At 48.9% G+C, this 17,061-nt stretch overlaps 2 protein-coding genes across 19 annotated transcripts in view; one reads left to right on the forward strand and one right to left on the reverse strand.

Moving 5' to 3' along the window:
• The window catches only part of UBAP2L (ubiquitin associated protein 2 like), a 41,629-nt gene extending 33,856 nt beyond the window's left edge, over positions 1 to 7,773 (reverse strand). For 8 of the 18 annotated variants that reach the window (XM_047704163.1, XM_047704161.1, XM_047704160.1 and 5 more), the window contains exons 1-4: positions 7,611 to 7,753; positions 3,085 to 3,214; positions 2,313 to 2,390; positions 1,637 to 1,747 (exon numbers count right to left, since the gene is read on the reverse strand). In XM_047704163.1, the coding sequence (XP_047560119.1) occupies positions 1,637 to 1,747; positions 2,313 to 2,390; positions 3,085 to 3,174 (279 nt within the window). In that variant the 5' untranslated portion in view covers positions 3,175 to 3,214; positions 7,611 to 7,753. Of the gene's footprint in view, positions 1 to 1,636; positions 1,748 to 2,312; positions 2,391 to 3,084; positions 3,215 to 7,266; positions 7,289 to 7,610 lie in introns of those variants that run through there. The other 10 variants (XM_047704172.1, XM_047704170.1, XM_047704171.1 and 7 more) reach the window with 3 other exon arrangements.
• Positions 7,774 to 7,943: 170 nt separating this feature from the next.
• On the forward strand, positions 7,944 to 16,700 carry C15H1orf43 (chromosome 15 C1orf43 homolog). Its single transcript, XM_047704217.1, has 8 exons — positions 7,944 to 8,263; positions 8,535 to 8,636; positions 12,223 to 12,340; positions 12,555 to 12,608; positions 13,185 to 13,351; positions 13,435 to 13,493; positions 15,870 to 16,083; positions 16,118 to 16,700. The coding sequence occupies exons 1-7, from the start codon at positions 8,198 to 8,200 to the stop codon at positions 16,063 to 16,065; spliced, it is 762 nt and encodes a 253-aa protein (XP_047560173.1). The 5' UTR covers positions 7,944 to 8,197; the 3' UTR covers positions 16,066 to 16,083; positions 16,118 to 16,700.
• Positions 16,701 to 17,061: the final 361 nt, after the last annotated feature.

Genomic DNA, 17,061 nt, shown 5'->3' on the forward strand with positions numbered 1-17,061 from the left:
CACTGCCAGTTTTCTGATATGACCTCATCCACCCAAAGACATCCAACATCCTGACAGCTGACATTACGCCCCACTGGTTTCACTAGCAGCTAGTTTATTTGTAGGATAAGCCTACATTTTCCAGCTTATTTTCCTTTCTGATATTGTGAAAGGTTAGCTTCATAGCATTAAGCAGAAGATGATGGAAGGTGAAACAAATGTGACTTGAAGGAGGGAGGGAAGGTGGGAGGGAAGAAGGATTCCAGACTTTTAAAAGGCATGAGTTCAGTCCCACCTCTACCCCGCACCCAAGAATCTTACACAATTATTTTAGAGTAAACTCAAAGTGAGCCAAAGGCACTATTATAATCCAGACAGTAATTTTCAAATAAGATCAATAATGTAAAATCTAAAACAACATTTTTTTTTAAGCAAACTTTACACCCAACATGGAGCTTGAACTCACGACCCTGAAATCAAGAGTCACAGGCTCCCCTGACTGAGCCAGCCAGGATCAAGACCACATTTTTTAAGAAAAAAATCCACAAATTTAAATTCAACGACTAAAAAAAGTTTTCCACTATTATTTCCTATTGTCTCAAGGAAACTGACAAACCTCCAACATTTAGCTAATGTGACACTGTAACACCAGTAAGCTGATCTCTCTAAAAGTGAATTCTGGTTATCTATCCCAACCAAAGATCCCCAGAGTAAGACCACGTAAACGAAGATTACTTTAAAATGATACACTGCTCGTTAAAACATTAAAGTTCTCTGCTAAGCACCACAGGCACATCCCAAAGGCTAGTAAGGCAGAACACCTGTTCTTAAGGGACTTAACAATTTGGGACAGTGATAAGACAAGCACAAAAATATAAAGATCTCATTAAGTGGAAAGGAGAAGAGGTGAAATTCTAGGGCAAGAGGTCCTCCAAGATATCCCCTATCATCTCCAGGGACGGCCAAAAAGGCTGTTAACAATCTCTCTACTACCTCAACAGAAATAACTTCAAGCAATGAAAATGTATTGTAAAAGGTAACACTAATGAGAATGTCTTGAAATCAGAATCCACTAGTTTGTGTGACTTTATTCAACAGCAATACAACAGAGGAGCAGAATGTTCTATGATTAGTAACTAAGGCTAACATATAGCATCCCTACCTAATTGAGAACCCGGTCTGGAAAACACTCAATAGCCTAGAATGAATGATTTATTCTAAGTAAATTTAAAAAGACAGATTTTAGGTCTCCTCCTCCTTACTGCATATAAACTTTAAGTATTCGTAACCCACAGCAAACAATCTCCAGGGCAGTTCTCTGCTCCATTTGGAGAATAAAGTACTCTCCTTTATTTATTTATTTTTAAGTATTTTATTTATTTATTTGACAGAGAGAGACAGTGAGAGAGGGAACACAAGCAGAGGGAGTGGGAGGAGGAGGAGCACACTCTCCGCTGAGCAGGGAGCCCCATGTGGGGCTCGATCCCAGGACTCTGGGATCAGGACCTGAGCTGAAAGCAGACACTTAACGACCGAGCCACCCAGAAGCCCCTAAACTACTCTCCTTTAAGCTGAGTTACTCTACTTGCTATTTTTAGAATACTCTGAGCTTCTCAGCCAGGGACCCACTTTCTAGAATGCTCCATTAACACTGTACCGTATCTGGGTTTCCTTCCAGTAGGACATTGATGGCTCTGTTGACATCTCCATTGCAGTCATGCAAAGCAATGACACATTCATCCTGGTTCTTGCCTGTGATATCAATCAACTGAAAGAAAAAGATCAGCAACCATCAAGAACAAGCTTGCACTCCTCACAAAAGGAAGCCAGGTGAGCAAGGGAAAAGGGAGAAGACACCACTTGAGCCTGAAGGAACCCCAGGCTTAAAAAAGCAAAATGTGCAGAATTTTGGTATTCTAGTTCGGTAAGCAAAATGTTCACCTTTGATTAGGGATGGGGCCAAGGTATTTACGAAACAATCAAACAATGAAGTATCTAATAGGGAGTCAGACCCAGAAGCACACAGGCTCCCCCACACCACAGCTTCTACCATTCCTAGACGGCACAACTGCTCAAAGTTGCTGTGAGAAACGGCAGCAACAAAGTCGTCCAATAAAGTTACAATCAAGAGGAAACCTTTTCGAACAAGGTCGCTGTCCAAAGCGGGATGGTAAATCGGAAAACAAAAGCGTGCACTTGCTGGCTTAACCTACTGAATTTCAGGTCGTCATTCTTTCTACACCTACAGCCCAAGGGACCCTGGCAGCCACGTGCGCCGTCCAGCCCGCACTGGCGTCTTTCCCCGCGTTCCCGGCGGTCGGCAGGACACTCACTTGCTTCACTTTCTCCTCAAAGTCCGCGTCGTTCTGGTCTGAAATCATCTGTGCAAGTCGGATTTGTTCCGCGGTGGCCTAGAAGCAAAACAAGTTCAAGAAAGCATGATGGACAGACAACAGTTTAGAGAAGCAAGAGGGACCTAGACAGTCAATAATCCACCCCACCTTCCAGTCCAATTTCCTTCTCCTCGTTACAAATGACCAAGTGGTAAAATACTAACGTCAATTAAGATGCCTAAATTTGCAGAATGACAAAACAAAACAGAACACTGAAGCTATTAGTATTCCACTCTACGATCCCTAGAAAACCAGGGAGCTTTTCCACCGATGTTCACAGTTAAAGCAGGTCCTGTTTGGGTATCACAGTGCCTTTCTGAGACATTTGTGCCTTAAATAATTCACATTTATTTGCAACGTCACGTGTAAACCCTGTTCCTGTTTCTGCAAGGACCAATGCCGCCTCCTAATCTCTAGGGCTGAGAACGACGTTAAGATTTTGTCTGAGGGAAATGCTACCTTACAGATACAAAGCCCAGAACCCATTCTTTCCAAGTCTCATGATGCCGTATTAAGCAACAAAAAGGAAGAACACTGCATCATGGCGTATCATTAACAGTCATCAAGCCCTAAGTAAAAAGAGCCAAGGCCTAGAAAACAAGAAGAAAAAACCCAAACCAAGAATCCAAAGCACAGAATACTGCTGCACTGGATGGAAACCAGTAACGACCAGTAATGCTACCCATAAATCCATATCCCTTGGGTTCTTTACCTGTGGCCGCTGCTTGTGCTGTGTCTGGTTTTGGTTTTGAGGTTGTTCCCAGTTTCCCCGGGCTCGGTTAGTGCCCACCGAGGTCATCATTTACAGTATATACAAATAACAGTATTTACAAGGTAGAATACTGAAAGATTAAAAAAAAAAAAAAGCAATTTAGATGTTAAATATGGGCAAAATGTTTTCAACGTCTCTTTCCTCAGCATCTTCACCAAACACTTTCATTTCTTTAAAAGCAACAAACAAGAAAATTCATCTGTTCTTAAAACATATTTAGCTTGATAAATTCCTTAAGAAACAATGGCTATTAATCCATTTCTGTAGAACAAAAAATATATAAAGTATGTGTTAAGTCCTGGTTATTTTTTTAAGATTTTATTTATTTATTTGACAGAGTGAGAGAGATCCTAAGTAGGCAAAGAGGCAGGCAGAGCTCCCCGCCGAGCAAAGAGCCCAATTCAGGGGCCGTTCCCAGGACCCTGAGACCATAACCCGAGCCAAAGGCAGAGGTTCAACATACTGAGGCACCCAGGTGCCCCCAGTGATGGTTTTATTTTTTATTTTTTTAAAGTTATGGGCATAGTCTGGTTACTAGCCCCCTATACATAGGTTTTGTGAAGTTTTGCTATCTTGGTAGCCAAGGGAAACAATGTTAATAATGAAAAGCCTCTACATGGAAATATCTAAAGTCCCTTTGACAGAAGGAAAGATAATCAGCAAAACCTGGAAACAAAAGCTTTCCAGGAAGGGATTAGTCTACACTCCAAATAAAAACAATTTAAAATACTGTCCTCAGTCTACCTACAGAAGCACTCCTACCTCCCTTTACAACCAGTTTATGTAAGTTGCATGCGACCTCCATCACTTGGGAAAGGACAAGCAAAGTCTAGCCTTTCTCCCTCAAGTTTTGTCTTTCCTCATGCAGTGGGAGCCTGTGTAACCTTCAACAAAGCAAGTATTAGCCCCAGTGACTGCTCAGAATCTTAGTCAGTTCCCCAGATAATTCAAACACAGTTTTCCCAGCTATTTCTGTTGCCTCCTAGTCCACAGTTCCCAGGCGCCAGAAATGCAAAAACTCTTTACCACTCACCTTAATATACATAGAATCGCAAATCTGTCCCAAACCAAAAGTGTCTAGCACAAAGTTTTATTTGGAAGAAAGGGCTTCTAGGATTATCTTTTTCTGTTTTTTTGTTTGTTTGTTTGTTTTAAGAAGAGTTAGGATTTTATTTTTTAAGATTTTATTTATTTGACAGAAAGAGAGAAAACAAGCAACAGCAGTGGCAGGCAGAGGGAAAGGGAGAAGCAGGCTCTCTGCTAAGCTGGGAGCCCGAGGCGGGGCTTGATCCCCGGACCATGACCCAAGCCAAAGGCAGATGCTTAACAGAAAGAGCCAACCAGGTGCCCCTCGGATTATCATTTTAAACTTGAGACACTATTTCCAGCAATGGGACTTTGTTGAGTCTTTAAAGAGACAGAGAACACACAGGGCCTTCTCAAAACCAGAACAGTTTTTGTTATTAACAGTTCTAGCAAGCGAGGATTCTCCAGAACTTAAGTTCCCTTCGTTCATACTTTGCTTTGTAACACCACCTCAGCGGCTGCCTTTAGTAACAAAGAAAATATCCACCACATGAAGGAGCGCTCAAAGTAAGATGTTACTCTGCACTGTTTTATTCTGTCCCAAAGAGAGTAAGTTTATATTTTCTGCTCTACACATAATTTTTTTCATTAATGAAACTTTATATATGGGGTAATGTTAGACCACTCAAAAGACACTGCTGAATTTGAGAGAGAAATAAGTTGAGCTTCTAAAGAAATATGGTAGGATTATTAAGGAAGTGAATTTCATTGGGTTTTTTGGGTCACAAAGAAAGCTAACTTCCCTGTGGATAAAGTCTTCACCAAGTTGGATCAACAGGATGCACAGGTCTTTGTGTTTTTTGATACAGTCATTAAGAATTAAGAGTTTTACATTCTCTATCGCCAAAATTTTTAAAGAAATCCCGGAGCTAATTCTTTAACCACTACCTCTTCTCCCTACACACATGCACATGTGCACACAAAGGCCTGTAAATATTTTTATCTAGTAGAGGATTATTTGCTACACAGTAGTCCATTTTCCCAAACTGGCATTATAGCCAAGTATCATCACTCACAAAAAAAAAAGTGTTTTTTCACCAGTACCGCTGGATTCAAATCAAAGAGAAAAATTAAAACTGGATGAAAACTATTATACTTACTAATTGACCCTAAAATGAAATTTCTAATGTGAATAAATGCTCCTGTAATTTACAATTACTGACTGCTTTCTACTTCTATCGTGATTCCGACCGACGAGTAGAAATACTACTACAGATAGGAATTGCATGACTACCAGTAGGGATGACTGCACGCGCTGTACCTGCGTAAATACATTAACGAGTTCTCTTGAAAGGCTCATAACTACTGACGGGAAAAAAGAAATAGCCCTGATCAGTCCGGCTGTTAACTTCCATTTCTTTCTTAGAAGTGCTTTGAAATGTGTGACTAAGAAAACTTTACCACCTAGGTAGGTAACCACACTGCGCGACAGGTCAAAAGTGAGTGATCTGGGATCACCAGAGGGCACAAAATTAGTAGCCTTTTAGTAGCAAGCAGAGACACATACCTAGAGTTATCACAGTGGAGGGGAGGAATCTTGTTAAGTACTTTTCCTTAGAAAATAAAAATATTTTACGGGAAACACAGGAGAAGTGTTGGGAGACCAAGCGAACAGCGCAGGAACAAATACTGTTTTCAATACAGGAGTGCCCTTGACCATCTTTTGAAAACCAGCTACTTGAAAAAATAGCCAGAGAAATTTTACAGAAAAAAATAAATAACAAGTATTTATTGAGTATCTACTATGTGTCCAGTACTTCAGGAAATACAAAAGCAGTAGGGCTTGGTTGCTGCCCTCAGGGAGCTTACAATCTAAGTTGAGGAACAATTCAAGACACTCTGAAGCTGGACTGGGGTGAACAGGGCTTGCTACCTGTAACACAACAACTAGTTCCCCTAGAGGCTTTGTGGAAATGACCCCAGCATCCCCTTCTCCATACTCTGGAGTCTAACTTGAAAGAGTGCTTGCCAGTTAGGACACATTTAGCAAAGAGGGGCTTCAAAAATCAGAAACAAAACAGTACATTTTAAGGTCTTGCATCATTAGTTCTGGGCCAGCAATACTTGCTGTTCGCAGCGGAAACAATCACTGGCATGCTCTACTCTTCTAAGGACAATGGTGTAAGATCTCAAAGCAGTTTTACCAACCCATGAACCCAGACGTGACCAGCACGCTTGTTCTCCAGGAAGACTGGTTGTCACTGTCCCCCATCGCCCCCCCAAGTCACATCGTACATCCCCCGAGCAGGATACGGGCGGGGAAAGGTGGATGGAGAGGACACAAAAAAAGCATTTCTCCATCTAACACTCAGGGACACTCAAAGGCGAAAACGGTAACAATGACAACAAAAAAGGCCTGTTACTGTGGTGTTTTTCCTTCCCCAACATCCTACACCAGAGGCGGCTACTTTCGAGACCGGTGGACGAGCAGTCTCCTGTTTGTGACATCAGTCTGCAAAGGACTGTCCACAAAGTGAGGGTCTGAAGAAATTCGGAATTCCTCTCCGATTACGGGGGAGGGAGCACACACCCCAGGGCTCTAGTGACGTCCCTTAGGCGTAATCCAGCCTACGGGGGTCTCCCCGTCCAGCTTCCCAAACACAGCACAACTGTTCGGGGCACCCCAAGCTACAGCATGGACAACAGCAAGCCAACGACGGCAGCCACGAACACGTCCCCAAAGCCGGGGCGCTGCGAGAGAAGGAAGGGCAACAAGAGGCGCTGACAAAGAGGCTGGGAACGGAGAGGGGACGCAGGCCCACGCGTGGAGGATGGGAGGCTCTCCCCGCTCCGCGCCACCTCGGGAGCTCCCGGGGCCAATCGCCTCCTCACCTCCCACCCGGAACAAATTAATCCTCCGCACTCCAAACTGAGAGCCACATGGGGGAGTTTGGGGCAGCTCCACCCGCCGCCCCCCCACCCCGCCACCCCCAAACCAGGCCGGATCCGGATCCGAGGAGGCCCGCAGCGGGCTGGGAAGGGAGGAGGCCCCCTCGTCGTCTTCACGGGCAGCGGCCAGAGCAGAGCAGGCCCTACCTCAGGCGGGGCCCAGGCCGCGCTCGCTCGCGCTCTTCCTCGCTCTCCCCGCTCGGGCTCTAGCCGCATGGCCCCCCCCCTCCGGCTGCCCAAGCCCCGCCCCGGCCACGCTCCCAAATCGAGGCCCCGGCTCCGGCGCGGCCCAGTAGGCCGCAAATCCAACCATAAACAAAACCCCCGGCGGCCGACTCGAGGGGGGGCGCCGGGCTAGCACGACCGGGAGGGGTGTCCAGTGGGGGGAACGCACGGGGCGGGGGGCCTACGGGGGGGCGCGCCGGCGGGGTAGGGGAAAAGGGAGGGAGGGAAAAGGGAGACCGCGGATTTAAAGGGGCCGCGGACAATACCCGGCCCCGCCGCGCTGCCGCTGCCGCCGCCGCCGCCGCCAACGCCGCTGCGCTCCCAACTTTACCTCAGTCTCCTCCACACTGACACCCCGGGCCGCGCCGCCCCTGTCACGTGATGTGAGGTTCCCTCCTCCCCACCCCCTCCCTCCTTTCCCCTCTCGCGCTCGCTCTCGCGCCTTCCCCCTCCCACTTGCCTGCCTGCGTACCCCGGCACGTGACGCGAAAAAGGACGCGCACGCAAGCGTGCGCGCACCACTCCGCCACGAGCCGCCGCGCTGCGCTGCGGCTCCGGGCGTCCGCCCCGCCTACGCCGCGTGACGCACTGGCGGCCTCCGCTTCCTGTTCCTGCGTCGCTCGGCGCCTCTGCGCGCGCGGCTCGCGGGGCCGGTGCGGGCCTAGGTCACGTGCTGGGGGGTAGCGGGAAGGCGACGGTCCTTCTTGGCTTGCCCGTCCGCCATGTTTTCGGGCCGGGTCAGCCTTGGTCTTTCCCCGTGAGGAAATGGCCGAGAGGTTTCAGGGAGCCCGGGCTGACGAGGCAGTGCGGCCGGTGACCCGGAGCTGTGCGCGGGGGGAGGGGGGGCGCGGCCATGGCGTCCGGCAGTAACTGGCTGTCGGGGGTGAATGTCGTGCTGGTGATGGCCTACGGGAGCCTGGTGAGGAGACCCCCGCCCCGTCCTGCCGCCGCGTCTGGCCCCGTAGGGGCCTTTGTCGTGGGCGTCCCCCGTCCCCGCCTGCCGCGCTCTCAGCTGCGCCTTCTCGGCGCCTGGACTCGGAGCCGCCTCCGGAGTGCGCGGGGACCGAAGCCGCGGCCCCCTCGGCCCCGGAGCGCCCCTGGGAGCCCCACGGGGGCCTTAGGGACCGAGGCGTGCCCCCTTGTGGGTAACTGTGCTTTACTAAGGCGCCCTCCCGACACCTTCCGGACAGGTGTTCGTGCTGCTGTTCATCTTCGTCAAGAGGCAGATCATGCGCTTCGCCATGAAGTCGCGGAGGGGCCCTCATGTCCCTGTGGGGCACAACGCCCCCAAGGTAGGTGCTCGAGGCCCGAGGCGGGCCGGGAGGGGACTGCGGAGGCCGCGCCTTCCGGGGCGGCTCTGCTTGCGGGTGGGGCGGGGGGCGACGTCAGCCCCGGATCCGGATGGGCTGCGGAGGCCGACGCCGCGCGGCGTCTCGGAGCGTCCTCCTCGGTGCCGCTGCCCTTCCTGGCCCCTGCCCCGCCTTCTCGCGCTCGCTCTCCAGTAAGTCGGTCAAATCTGGGGAAAAAAGAAACGTTTGATCTGCGCCCAGCTCTGTGCACGCGCGAGTCCCGCGGACGGACTTCCGGGTTTTCCGCCGGGTCCGACGGGCGTCTGAGCCCGGACCCGTCCGCGCCGGGCGCCTGGGGGACCCGCCGCGCCCTCTCGGGGCTCGCCCTGGGCGCGGCGTCTGGCTGGGGTCGAGCCGCAGGGGTTCGCTGTCCGGCGCCCAGCTGTGCGCGGCCGCGCTGCGGGCCGGCGACGGCTGCCCTCGCCCTCCTCCCCGCGCAGGCGCGCGCTCCTGTCTCTCTTCGCGTCCGCGTGTTTTTCTAGAAACTTTCCCCGCAGATTTGATGTGTGTCCCTTTGTCTAATGCCCAGTCTCCCCTCGACGGCGAGCTTCGGGAGTGCAGGTCTGTTGCCTACAGTAAAGGCAGGGCCAGTAGTTCGGTACTGAGTGCCACGGCCGCGATCCCTCAGCTCCGAGATCGGTGCTCGGCCCCCCGCGGTGCTGTTACTCTTCCTGGAGTTCTTGGCCGGGGTCCTCCGCGGACCACCGGCAGGAAGGTGTTGTGGCCTGAAACCTGGAGCAGCGCTGCTTCACATGCCTCAGTTCTCCCAGGTCCACCCGCCCTCCGGACGAGGGGTGCGGGGCCGGCGCCCGGCACCTCAGGGTCCAGTCACAACTCGGAGGGTTTGAGAGGTCCCTGGACCAGATGAGATTCCTTCCGCTTTAAAAAAGTCTTTCGTCCACATTCTCGCGTGTTGCCGGTCGAAGTGCCGGAGGGTAACCCACTTCGAAAGCCGCGGGGCGGCGTCCAGTGAGGCTGCGCCTGCGCCTGACCCGCGGGGCGATCGGTCTTCGCTGGTTCCGTTGGACCGGAAGACGAGTGCACGGGCGTTCCTGTCCGTGGTGGGGACATTCGAGAAGGAACTGCTGGTCCAAATGCCTGCTTGAGAGGACGTTTACCGTGGCTGTCCTGGAGTACCGTAAGGGTCAGCAAGAAGCTAAGCCACGTAAACGCGTGAACACAAGTGAAGCGCTAAACCAGCGGCGCCCGGGGGGCTCATGGTTCAGCCTCTGCCTTCGGCTCAGGTCATGGTCTCAGGGTCCTGGGATCGAGTCCCACAGGGGCTCTCTGCTCAGCGGCCCCCCGCTCCTCTGCTGCTTCGTGATCTCTGTTAAATAAATTAAGTCTTTAAAAAGTAAAGCATTTTTGAATGAAAAAAACATGCTGAATGAAAAAAACCAGAAAGTCATTCATAAAACTATTTTGTTGCATTCCTTTTATATTAAATTCTGCAACAGGCGGAATTACATCAATAGAAAGTACATAATTGTTGTCTGGAGCAGGGAAGGGAGGATAGGAAGGGAGCAGGGAAGGATAGGTTGACTGCAAAGGGATTGGAGAACATTTTGGGATGATGGGAATGCTCTGTACCTTGGTTCTAATGGTGGTTGAGTGGGTGTATTTGTCAAACTCATCAATACACACAAATTGGATGTGTTTTATCACGTGTAAGTTCAACCTATTGCAATAAAGTATTTAAAAAATTTTTTTAAGATTTTACTTAATGTATTTATTTGACAGAGAGCACACAAGCAAGGGGAGCAGCAGAGGAAGAGAGAAAAGCAAGCTCTCGGTGGAGCAGGGGCTTTATCCCAGGATGCTGGAAACATGACCTGATCTGAAGGCAGACGCTTTACTGACTGAGCTACCCAGGCACCCCAAGTATTTAAAATTTTAAGAGACGAGTTGCAGAGGAATTCAAAACATTTTTTCCATTTGTGTAAAGTTCAAAATCAGGCAAAGCTAAACATCTTGTTTAGGTTGATGTGATAAACAGTAAAGAAAAACGAGGTTGACAAATTAACATTGGGGGTAGCGTTCAATCGGGGATAGGCATGCAAGACTTCACAGTCGCTGGTAACATTATAGTTCATAAACAGGATAGTGGATGTAGGTGTTTATCTTAGCGATTTTTATGATTACTTAAAGCGTATGTAACGCATATTCCGTGTAGAACTCACAGTGGAAGCTTCTAAAATGGCAAGAAGTGGCACCCGGCTGTCTCAGTCAAGCCTCCAACCCTTCGGCTCAGGTCTTGATATCGGAGTTTCAAGCCCCACATTGGGCTCCACATTGGGTGTAGAGCCTACTTAAAAATAAGTTACAAGATGGGGCGCCTGGGTGGCTCAGTGGGTTAAGCCGCTGCCTTCGGCTCGGGCCATGATCTCGGAGTCCTGGGATCGAGCCCCGCATCGGGCTCTCTGCTCAGCGGGGAGCCTGCTTCCTCCTCTCTCTCTGCCTGCCTCTCTGCCTGCTTGTGATCTCTCTGTCAAATTAAAAAAAAATAAAATAAGTTACAAGAAGAAAATCTGTTGGGGCTCTGGAACCCTCATAAGTTAGAGAGATGAGCTTGGAACTATTAACAGTGGTTGCTTCTGGGTAAGTGAGGGCTGGCTTTAGAGCCTTTTGTGAATTTTACACCATGAATATGAATTACCTACTTAAAAGAGTTAACGTAGGGGCGCTTGGGTGGCTCAGTGGGTTAAGCCTCTGCCTTTGGCTCAGGTCCTAATCTCAGGGTCCAGGGATCAAGCCCCACATTGGGCTCTCTGCTCAGCAGGGAGCCTGCTTCCCCCTCTTTCTCTGCCTACTTGTGATCTCTCTCTGTGTTAAATAAATAAATCAAATCTTGGCAGGGGTGGGGGAGTTAACATAGTCCGGAAGAAAAATTGTAGAAGTTCTGCGGTCCACCAGGTAGGGTAGTCCCTAAGCTATTACAAATCATCACAGGCCTCTTTACAGATTTTAGAGTATGATTTCCAATTGCTGTTCGTTTTTTTCTCTTTCTCTGGAAGTTCTTTATAAAAACTAAGATTTTAAACCCAATTGAATCAGAAATAACGTTGATGTTGTGGACCTTGAAGAAATTCTGGCAGGTTAAAAGATCTAGTTTAGAGATGTACAGTTTGGAGAGGTATTTAGTGAGCCTAATCCCATCCTTAAGTTTTTTAGTCTTAACCTGGCAGTTTTATCAGCCATACGAGCTTTTTTTCTGCTGCTTTTGTCTTTTTTTTTTTTAATATTTTATTTATTTATTTGAAACAGAGAGAGATCACAAGTAGGCAGAGAGGCAGGCATGGAGAGAGAGGAGAAAGCAGGCTCCCTGCTGAGCAGAGAGCCGGATGCGGGCCTCGATCCTAGGACCCTGAGATCATGACCCGAGCCGAAGGCAGAGGCTTAACCCACTGAGCCACCCAGGCGCCCTCTGCTGCTTTTGTCTTAGTTGTTCACTTGCTCTGCCCCATTTCCAGGGTGATGGAAAGCAGAGTATAGGGTAAGTGATGGCATGTTCTTTTCTCTGTGTGAACAGGACTTGAAAGAGGAAATTGATATCCGGCTGTCCAGGGTTCAAGATATCAAGTATGAGCCTCAGCTCCTTGCAGATGGTGATGCAAGACTGCTACGGCTAGAAACCCAGGGAAATCAGAGTACGTGGCGTGCTCTTGGAGGATACTTCAGTGAGGAATCCTCAGTTCAGGATTCCTTTGCTCTCCAAGCTGTTAGCATAGCCCCTGGCAAAACCTACACCTGTGGTTCCTCTGTTGCTGGGGACCTGTCAGATGCGGGGGGGCTGTTTATTAGCTTGCTGAAGTTTGCAAAGTCTTCTGAGGTTAAGTCTGTGACCAGTCTCTCTCTCAACAGATTGCTACAACTATCTCTACAGGATGAAAGCTCTGGATGCCATCCGTGCCTCCGGTAAGGCCTGCCTGGCAGGATGGTCAGGGTCCTGGAGGCTCACCTGGGGAAGAGGGAGGAAGCCCTCTTTATATATATTAGGATTTGTCCTTTCTCTAATCTCCGGCTAGGAGGAGTTTCCTAGAGTTTTGAGAGTACCAGGTTATCGTTTTGTCTGAGGAAATGACAGGCACATTACTCTCCAGTGAGTGCATTTGTTCATAGACCTTCAGCTTCATTGACGGGGTGGTGGCGACTGACTGCTTTTTCAGTAAGACCAAGATAAATGGTTCTTGAGTTTTTTCTATTCTATGACCGTTGTCAAATATGCTTCCTCTCTGATAAAATATGGTTTGTATTTCAGAGCCAGGAGTGTAAATTGGATGGGGACAGTACTGTGTACCATTGACGTAGCTTACAGCTGTGTTCCCACCACCAAGTGACCACTCAGACACAGCTTTATACCTGTGGTCTTCTTCATTCTGTTAGAATTCCCCCAAAGTCAGTCAGTTGTTGGACCCATTTCTGAACTTGGGAGATTAACTAGAAACTGATAAGTGGGAGAAGCGTTAGCACTGTCGTCTGTTACCTCCACAGAGATACCATTTCACGCTGAAGGCCGGCATCCCCGTTCCTTACTGGGCAAGGATTTCCGCTCCTACCTGCTAGATCTTCGGAACACTAGTACCCCTTTTAGGGGCGTGCGCAAGGCCCTCATTGATACCTTGCTGGACGGCTATGAGACGGCGCGCTATGGGACGGGGGTAAGCTGGGTGGCCACTTTTTCCTTCAGGGAGCTAACGGAGTACCCCAGCCTGAGGGACTCTTGCCCTTCCTCTTTCCTCAGGTCTTCGGCCAGAGTGAGTACCTGCGCTACCAGGAGGCGCTGAGCGAGCTGGCTACTGTGTAAGTGTGAAGGGGACTATGTTGGAGGGCCTGGTTGGAGAGGGCAGTTGAGCTGCCGTGCCCACCCCCCACGCGGGATGCCCTTCATGGGCAGCACTAACGAAACCACGATGACGAGTTGTCCGGTTCTGCCTTTCCCTCACATCTGAAAGCATGTGTTGCTCTACAAGCTTACAGATGGAGAAGCCTCTCCTCCTCTTGTGCCCCCACCCCTCATTTTTTTTTAGTCCAGGTGAGTAAAATGTCAGAAGTGGTGTAACATTGCTATCAATAAAGGGAATGAGGTTTTTCAGTATAGAGATTTCCCTCTCTTCCAGGGTTCCAGTGTCCTTACGTGTCTTAGTCGGATAAAAGTAACAGTTAAGCGCCATCCACCTTTTTTTCTTTTTTTTAAAGATCTTATTTATTTATTTGACAGAGAGAGATCACAAGCAGTCAGAGAGGTAGGCAGAGAGAGAGAGGAAGCAGGCTCCCGGCCGAGCAGAGAGCCCGATGCGGGACTTGATCCCAAGGACCCTGGGACCATGACCCAAGCCAAAGGCAGAGGCCCAAACCACTGAGCCACCCAGGCGCCCCAGTGCCATCCACTTTTATAAGCACTTAGAGCACTAGGAACTTTGAAACTAAGGGCATTACTGTAGTTTTAGCTGTTGATTGTGTTACTGGAATCCCGACTTCTGTCTGGCGTCGTTTTAAATGTGCACTAACGTAGCTTCGTTGTGTTGTTCATGCAAATGTCACGAGAGTGGAGAGGGAAAGCCAATGTAGAATAAAATTTTACTGGCGTTGAGAGGAGCCACCTCTGTCTTCTGCTGTGTTGAAGGCACATACAGTTTTTTCTTAAAAGATAAGGGGTGTCTGTCCCCTTTTGTCTCTGTCCTTAAAAATAAACTACCTTGTTCCGAATACAAAGGGTCTAGTAAACACTGCTCAGAAGAGGAGTGAAACTGCAGGGGAGAGGATGAGATGGGTGCTTAGTCTGGAAGTCACTTAGGGGCGTGTTGAAACTGCGATATCTTTGAAAGACAGGTACCTTCTGGTTCTCATCTGGGGTCGCGAGAGTCATCAAATTCCTAAGGCTAGAAAGGAGCTGGTGGGTACCAGGGGCTGGAGGGTTAGGGTTTAATGGGAACAGAGCACTGATTTTGCTGCATGAAAAGAACGCTGGGGATGGCTGCACAGTGCTACTTGACAGTGCTCAACGGAAACATTTAAAAATGGCTATGATGGTAAATTTTGGGTGTATTTTACCTACCAGAGTTATGTTAAAAATTCAGTTCTTGGGGTGACTGACCGGCTCGGTCGGTAGACTATGTGACTCTTGATTGTGGGGTTGTGGGTTCAAGCCCCACATTGGGTGCAGCGATTATTTAAAAATAAAATATTTTTTAAGTTTTTTTTTTTTTAAGATTTTATTTATTTATTTGTCAGGGAGAGAGAGAGCGCACGAGTGAGCACAGGCAGACAGAGTGGCAGGCAGAGGCAGAGGGAGAAGCAGGCTTCCCGCCAAGCTAGGAGCCCGATGTAGGACTCGATCCCAGGACCCTGGGATCATGACCTGAGCCGAAGGCAGCCGCTTAACCAACTGAGCCACCCAGGCGGCCCTATTAAAAAATAGGTCATGATTTCAGGATCCTGGGATTGAGCCCCTCATCGGGCTCTCTGCTCAGCGGGGAGCCTGCTTCCTCCTCTCTCTGCCTGCCTCTCTGCCTGCTTGTGATCTGTCTGTCAAATAAAATCTTTAAAGAATAAAACAAAATATTTTAAAAAATAATTTAAAAAAAAGAAAGAAAGAAAGAAATGGGTGCTTGGGTGGCTCAGTGAGTTGAGCTTCTGCCTTCAGCTCAGGTCATGGTCTCAAGGTCCTGGGATCCAGCCCCGAATCGGACTCTGCTCGGCAGGGAGCCTGCTTCCCCCTCTCTCTGCCTGCTTGTGATCTCTCTTGTCAAATAAATAAATAAAATCTTTAGGGACGCCTGGGTGGCTCAGTGGGTTAAGCGGCTGCCTTCGGCTCAGGTCATGATCCCCAAGTCCTGGGATCGAGTCCCACATCAGGCTCCTTGCTCGGCAGGGAGCCTGCTTCGCCCTCTGCCTCCGCCTGCCACTCTGTCTGCTTGTGCTCGCTCTCCCTCTCTCTCTCTAATAAATAAATAAAATCTTTAAAAAAAAAAAATGTTGAGCCAGAGTCAGGGACTCAGTGGGAAAATTGGTTTCTCTGCTACTTCTAAGCTATCAGATGGGGTTTTAGTAACTAATTTAGAAGGTAGGACAAGAGCAGAGGTCATTTGCAGCTATAGCTACATTTATAGAATGGATGAGCCTTAAATTGTGTTAGTCCTCATTCTGTCCTTAAGCTGCCCTCCCTATGTGCTCCAGGGTCAAAGCGCGAAGTGGGAGTTCGCAACGACAGCACCAGTCCGCCGCCAAAGACTTGACCCAGTCCCCTGAAGTCTCGCCGGCGACCATCCAGGTGACATACCTCCCCTCTAGTCAGAAGAGTAAACGTGCCAAGCACTTCCTTGAACTGAAGAGCTTTAAGGACAACTATAACACACTGGAAAGTACTCTGTGATGGGCTGCTGCTGCTGCTGCTGCTGCTGCTGCTGCTGCCACCGCCACCACTGGGGCCCGTGGCCTCGTCCTGTGGCTGGTGGGCCCACTGCTGACCTGCTACAGTGTCCAGAGCTCTTAGGGTTCATGCCTGGAGGATCATTCTCCAGCTGGTTCTTAGAGCCCATTTCAGGAAATCAGGACTTTATTTTCCCTTGGTAGCACTTTTTTCCGGAGTTGAATTCAGATGTTTTTTAATGTTTCCATCAATGTTTTCTTAAAGATCTTCACTTGGTTTTTATTATAGTTCATCTGTTTTTTTCCCCTTTTCCAAACTATAAATAATCCTAAGAGTGAGAGTTGGGGTGGTGGGGCCTGGTGTCTTCCATGTCTGCCCCTTTCTACATATTTTAATGGGGACCATTTGGGTTTGAGACATCTTAAGAGGCAGTTGGTAGAAAGATTAACATGACTTCCCTGATATGCAAGGATCTGCCTTTGGGCTTTCTTTCCATACTGTCTTGAATAAAGGGAACGCTGGAGCCTGACATAATCCCATTCCCCCTATACTTCCTGGGGATGCTGTGGGACAGGGAAGAAATGTCAGACCAATGCACTGGTCTGACATTCTAGATTATTTAATAAAATGAACAATTTTAAAAGTACATGATTTGGGGCACCTGGGTGGCTCAGTGGGTTAAGCCTCTGCCTTCGGCTCAGGTCATGATCCCAGGGTCCTGGGATCGAGTCCCACATCAGGCTCTCTGCTCTGCAGGGAGCCTGCTTCCTCCTCTCTCTCTCTCTCTACCTGCCTCTCTGCCTACTTGTGATCTCTGTCTGTCAAATAAATAAATAAAATCTTTAAAAAAAATAAAATAAAAGTACATGATTGATTTCTTTATAGTTTGTTTTAAGATTTATTTGAAAGCAAGGCATAGCAAAAGGAACACAAGCAGGGGGAGTGGGAGAGGGGGAAGCAGGCTTCCCACGGAGCAGGGAGCCCGATGAGGGGCTCGAT

Source organism: Lutra lutra, chromosome 15 (genome assembly GCF_902655055.1).
Source record: "Lutra lutra chromosome 15, mLutLut1.2, whole genome shotgun sequence".
Taxonomy (NCBI): Eukaryota; Metazoa; Chordata; class Mammalia; order Carnivora; family Mustelidae; genus Lutra; species Lutra lutra.

What these genes read in the sequence shown, in the direction of transcription:
- C15H1orf43 (XM_047704217.1), top strand. Translation starts at nt 8,198, where the DNA reads ATGGCGTCCGGCAGTAACTGGCTGTCGGGGGTGAATGTCGTGCTGGTG. An exon ending in AGAAACCCAGGGAAATCAGA is followed by an intron (nt 12,341 to 12,554) that starts GTACGTGGCGTG and finishes CTCTCTCAACAG; the next exon opens with ATTGCTACAACTATCTCTAC. An exon ending in CTGAGCGAGCTGGCTACTGT is followed by an intron (nt 13,494 to 15,869) that starts GTAAGTGTGAAG and finishes TATGTGCTCCAG; the next exon opens with GGTCAAAGCGCGAAGTGGGA.